This window comes from Bubalus bubalis, chromosome 3, assembly GCF_019923935.1.
Source record: "Bubalus bubalis isolate 160015118507 breed Murrah chromosome 3, NDDB_SH_1, whole genome shotgun sequence".
Lineage (NCBI taxonomy): Eukaryota > Metazoa > Chordata > Mammalia > Artiodactyla > Bovidae > Bubalus > Bubalus bubalis.
In genome coordinates, this window is record NC_059159.1 from 36624018 (window position 1) to 36630042 (window position 6025).

General features: G+C 50.0%; 1 protein-coding gene across 2 annotated transcripts; it reads left to right on the forward strand.

Annotated features, from left to right (window-relative positions):
- Positions 1-3411: 3411 nt before the first annotated feature.
- On the forward strand, positions 3412-5669 carry GP1BA (glycoprotein Ib platelet subunit alpha). 2 transcript variants are annotated; one of them, XM_006060072.3, is made up of 2 exons: positions 3412-3550; positions 3783-5669. In XM_006060072.3, exon 2 carries the CDS (start codon positions 3789-3791, stop codon positions 5667-5669), a length of 1881 nt encoding a protein of 626 aa, XP_006060134.2. In that variant the 5' UTR covers positions 3412-3550; positions 3783-3788. The 2 variants fall into 2 exon arrangements, with proteins under 2 accessions (XP_006060134.2, XP_006060133.2); XM_006060071.3 differs by having other exon boundaries at positions 3414-3546.
- The last annotated feature ends 356 nt before the right edge of the window (positions 5670-6025 follow it).

Consider the following 6025-nt stretch of genomic DNA (forward strand, 5'->3'; position numbering starts at 1 on the left):
ACAAGGCCAGTAGAACTCTGATAACAAAACACAACAATAGAGAGAGACAAATGTACCCCCCAAAGAAATCTATGGGCCACACCTATTTTCTAACTTACATGTACAAATTCTGAATAAAATCTGAGCAAACTAACCTATAACTATGTTTAAAGAATAATTCATAATGGCCAAGTAGGGTTAATCCCAAACATTCGACGATGCAAAATTAGAAACAATTCAGCCCATCGGCATGTGAAGAAAGTAAAAGGTTAGGACCGTTTCAGTAGGTGTCAAAGCACATGAATCCCTTTTCTGTGTCTGCAAAATCCTTCAACATGGAAATCTTTGGAGAAGCAGAACCTGCCTTGTATTATAGAAGGTGAAAATGCCAGATACCTTGCTTTCCAAGAGTCCTTTGTAACTGGGTCATAGGTACAAGATCAGTAGGACTCACACCCAGACTTTTTAATGTTTATTTGTTTTGACTGTGCCAGGGCTTAGTTGCAGCATGTGAACTCTTAGTTGCGGCATGCGGAATCTAAGTTTCCTGACCAGGGATCAAAGGCGGGCCCCCTGCATTGGGAGTGCAGAGTCTTAGCCACTGGACCACCAGGGAAGTCCCTCGAACCCAGACTTTGAATCAGGAGTTAGTATCACAACAGAGGAGGGATAATGCAGGATTCTCTCTCTGCAGTCAGGAGGCTGTGCTAACTCTAAGCTCCTGGCCCAGCAGTTGCAGTGGAACAAGCTTCGGAGACGTGGTCTTGCAGCAAGAGCAGAGATTTCTCACCAGACTGGTTCTGCAGCCTCGTTCTCAGCTCTGTTCCTAGCTACACTGGCCCACGTATGGTTCTCTAGCCCTCGTTTAGAAGCCTGTGAGGTAGCCAATGTAGTTTCAATAAATTCCTCTTCAGCCTAAATTAAGTAGAAAAAATTTCTGTTGCTTACAACTAAAAACCCTAACTGATGCCAAAATGGCAAAAAATCCCAACAGCCTCAGAGACCTTACTCCATGTCGTGGGCTCCATGCAACTTCACTTCGCTTCTTGCTACTTACTTAGTGCCTCATTTTCTCCATATCTTTGAGTACTCTTTGCAGCCAACAAATTATATAAAATTATATAACTAACAGGTCTATGGATTAACTGCATCTGGCTCAAGTATCTGTTCTTTGTCCAGTCACCAGCCAGCAGATAAGGGCAGGCCCATGAGACTGCAGGGTATCCCTTCTAGGGGACAGTCAATAGGACATTTTCATCATGGAAGGGGCCGTGGACCAACAGATATGACATCTATCTGAAAGAGGCATCCAACTGGGTCTTGGGAAATCCTAAAAGGCTTTTCAGAGGAAGAAATTCTGGGTTGGAACTCTCCAGATAAGTAAGTTAGGCAGAAAGGCATGAAGGGTGAGAAGAAGGCACAAGAAACAGAGTAACCTGGAGGAGGAAATGGCAACCCACTCCAGTATTCTTGCCTGGAGAATCCCATGGACAGGGGAGCCTGGCAGGCTACAGTCCATGGGGTCTCAAAGAGCTGGACATGACTTAGCAACTACACAGATACAGAAAACAAACTAATAGTTATCAAAGGAGAGACAAGTGTGATGGGACAAATTATGTGTATGGGATTAAGAAATTAAAAACTCCTATTTATAAAACAGCAACAAATTTATATTGTATCAGATAAAGACTTATAGCCATCATTGTATAATAACATTTGGTAGAGTATAATCTGTAAAATACTGAATCACTGTGCTGTACACCTGAAACTAGTATAATATTGTAAATCTACTGCAATTAAAAATAAAAAAAGGTGAATTTTCCAAAAAAAAAAAAAAAGAAAGAGAGTAACCTACAGTCAAGGGTGGAGCATTAAGAAATGGGATTCGGGACTTCCCTGGGGGTTCAGAGGCTAGGACTCGGAGTTCCCAATGCTAGGAGCCCAGGTTTTGATCCCTGGTCAGGGAACTAGATTCTGCATGCCGCAACTAAGAGTTCTCATGCCACATCTAAGATCCAGCTCAGTGAAAGAAACGAAGGAAGGAAGGAAGAGATAGGGGCTGGACAGGTGGGCAAGGGCCAGATCTTACAAGACTCTGTAGGCCTGTTAGGGATCTCAGACTCCCTCCTGAGGGTTGCAAGGAGCCATTGGTGAATTTCAAGCAGTGGAAGGATACGAGTATTTCTGAAGGACCACTCGGGTGGGGAGAAGGAGGGAGTCAGTAAATGGGGAGAGCAGTGGAGAGGCTGTCACAGAGACACAGTGGACAGAGCATGGCACCCTGGACGAAGATGGTGGCAGTTAGGGTGGAAAAAAGGGGGTTGAGGGGCACTGGGAGGGAAAACCAGTGGGACTTGGTGGCAGGTTAAATAGGCGGTGGAGCTAAGGATGACTCTCAGGGATTTTGCTTGTACTAGATAAATGAGCAGATGACAAAACCATTCACCAGGTTGGACAACACAGGAAGACAGGCTATTTAGAGACAGGCGATGAACTTTTTGAACATATTGCTTCAAGGCCTGTGGGACAGCCAAGAAATTCAAAAGGCGGTGGGACATACGTGTTTGGGTCTCAGGAGAGGGGTCTGGGCTAGAGATGAAGACTTGAGAGTCGCTGGGGGGACAAGTGGTGGTCGAAGGCAAGGGAATGGATGAGGAGAAGCTCGGGGGTTTGTGTGGCATCAGAGAAGGCCAGTGACCAAACTCTGGGGGCAGGTTAATCTCTCATGAAGGATAGAAGAAGAGGAATCCACAAAGAAGATTTGAAAAAGGTCAGCTAGAGAAGCAGGAAGAAAACCAAGAAAAAATTACTATTGGATAAACAACAAGGTCCTACTGTATAGCACAGGAACTATATTCAATATCCTGGGATAAGCCATAATAGAAAAGAATATCAATAAGAATGTATGTATATGTATAACTGAGTCACTGGTGGTAAAGCAGAACAACACAACCTGTCAACCAACTCTAATTCAATCAAAAATAAATTTTAAAAAAAAGCTCCAAAAAAGAAAAAAATTACTGTCATGAGTCCCAAGGTGGGAGTGGCCACAGGTGTGCAGGCTGCGGAAAACAAGATGGTGTGGAGGAAAGAGTGTCTGGTGGGTGGAGAGGGTCAGGGGTACATGGCAAGAACTGAGTCCGTGGAGTAGGGGGCAGGTGGGAAGCAGCCTAGAGGAGGGTGAGGAGTGAGAGGGAGGCCAGGTTAAAAGTAGGCAATTCTAAGAATGCAGCTGTGAAGGGGAAATGAGGGGGGCAGCTGGAGAGGTTTTTAAAGCCTGGAAGCGAGTGGTGGTTGGAGTCCACCCCCAATCTCCCCAAGGTAGGCGGAGAGCAGGCGAGAACAGAGCCAAAAGAAGGGCTCAGGGCAAGTTGTGGAAGGATGTGATAAGGGCCTGTGTCCAGGATGGAGGCTGTTCCCCGGTTCCGGGAGCCCATATCAGGCTGCCATTTCCTCCCCATCCCTACCCTCTTCCTGCCCCTAACCAGGCCCTCCCTGGAGCTGGAAGACAGAAGGACCAAGTCACACCCTGGAAGAAGCTCTGTGTCTCCGGAGGTTCTTCTGCCGGTCTGTGAGCTGGGGCCAGGGCTCTGGGAGGCCGGGGCCTGAGTGAGAGAGAACAGCCAAGGGCTGGAACTAGCAGTTTAGGTTTTGCAGGGCAAGGGGAGGAGAGGGGAAGGAAGGGAGAGAGGTGTAGGAGCTGAGTTTCTGGAACAATCCTAGAGGCCGTAGTGGGGGCCAGGGCCTGGAGGCATACTGTTGGGGGCCCGAGGGGTGCCCACTCAAGCCCCCCTTGCCCACAGGTCACCATGCCCCTCCTCCTCCTGCTGCTCCTGCTGCCAAGCCCTTCACACCCTGTCCCCATCTGTGAAGTCGGCAACAAGGACAGCCAGGTAGAAGTGAACTGTGAAAATAAGGGACTGAAGGCACCACCTCCAGACCTGCCGGCTGACACCGCCATCCTCCACCTGGGTGAGAACCCCCTGGGCACTTTCTCCATGGCATCCGTGTTGAATCTATCCCACCTCACTGAGCTGTTCCTGGGTAAGACCCAGCTGACCAGCCTGCAAGCAGACGCGAAACTGCCGCAGCTGGAGGTCCTGAATCTAGCCCACAATAAGCTGAGAAGCCTGCCCGAGCTGGGACGGGCACTGCCAGTTCTCTCCATCCTGGACGTGTCCTTCAACGAGCTGACCTCATTGCCTTCTGACGCTCTGCATGGCCTGAGCCGCCTCCAAGAGCTCTATCTGCACGGAAACCAGCTGAGGACTCTGCCCCCTGAGCTCCTAGTGCCCACGCCCCGCCTGAAGAAGCTTAACCTGGCTGAAAACGACTTGCAAGAGCTGCCCCCTGAGCTTCTAAAAGAGTTGGAGGAACTTGACACCCTCTACCTCCAAAAGAACAGGCTGCGCACGATACCAAAGGACTTCTTTGGGATGCTCCTCCTGCCTTACGCTTTTTTCCATAACAACTCCTGGTCCTGTGACTGTGGGATCCTCTATTTCAGCCGCTGGCTGCAGGACAACCCCAGCAATGTGTATGTATGGAAGGAGGATGTGGACATTAAGGCCATGACCCCTGATGTGAAGAGCGTTCAATGTGTCAATATGAATGACATGTACGTCTACAACTTCTTGGGGGATGGCTGCAACATCCCTGGTGACAGGGACAACCTGGACTACGATGACTATGAAGACAAAGACGAACAGGAGCTACCTGTCATGAGCACTGTAAGCAGCCTCTCTAGCCACACCACACACTCGAACCTGCTCTATTTAACACTGTCTACTTCACCAGGCAGTCAAGTGTCCTCCTTGCCTCCAGTTAAGAAATTGACCACGATCCCAATTACTATAGACTCCATCACCTCCTCCAAAACTCTAAACCCCACTACTGAGCCCCCCACAACCCCAACCACCCCAGAATCCACAACACCGACCACCCCAGAACCCACAACACCGACCACCCCAGAACCCACAACACCGACCACCCCAGAACCCACAACACCGACCACCCTAGAGCCCACTACCCCGACCACCCCAGAACCCACAACACCGACCACCCCAGAACCCACAACACCGACCACCCCAGAACCCACATTCCCGACCACCCCAGAGCCCACTACCCCGACCACCCTAGAGCCCACTACCCCAACCACCCCAGAACCCGTAAGTGAGACGTTACAACCAACCATATTCTTAACCTCCACAGAATCCATTTCACTCCCCACTATCTTAGAATCCACTATAACCATCAACTCTGAATCTGACAACCTCTGGAAGATCCAGGGATTGGCTAGTTCCAGTAACAATCCTGTTCTCAGCTCTGACTCTTGCTGTCTGTTCCTGGGCTTCTATATCTTGGGTCTCCTCTGGCTCCTCGTTGCCTCTGTGATCCTCATCCTGCTGCTGTGCTGGGTCCAGCAGGTGAAGCCATGGGCCCTGGCCACGGCCACCCACACGGCGCACCTGGAGCTGCAGAGGGGAAGGCAGGTGACGGTACACCGGGCCTGGCTGCTTTTCTTCCAAGGCTTACTTCCCACTTTCCGCTCTAGCCTTTTCCTGTGGGTGCGGCCTAATGGCCGCATGGGGCCTCTGCAGGCAGGTCGGCGGCCTTCGGCCTTGAGCCTGGGTCGTGGTGGGGATCTGCTGGGGACAGTGGGTATTAGGTACTCTGGCCACAGCCTCTGAGGGTGGGTGGTTTGGGGACCCCGAGACAGAGTCTGATAGACTCTCCTATTGGGGTCTAATAGGGGGTGGGTGGGTATGGAGCACAGGGTCAAGGAGGTCTTCATTACTGTGCCTTTATCAGGAGTCTCCCCTGCACACAGTTGCAGACCCAACAAATCATGGAGGAGTTGGAGGGGAGGTCACCGAACAGAGCTCCATATGTTGGATGGATGGTGGGGTTCCCAGACCACTAGGTTATTACTACCACTTTGGGGAAGTTTTAGGAAAGAGCAAATAACATTGTAAAGGTGGTTCCCAAGTGTACCTGTTGAGGAAAACTTGGAAAGAGATGTGTCAACATGTGGGCCCTGAGTATC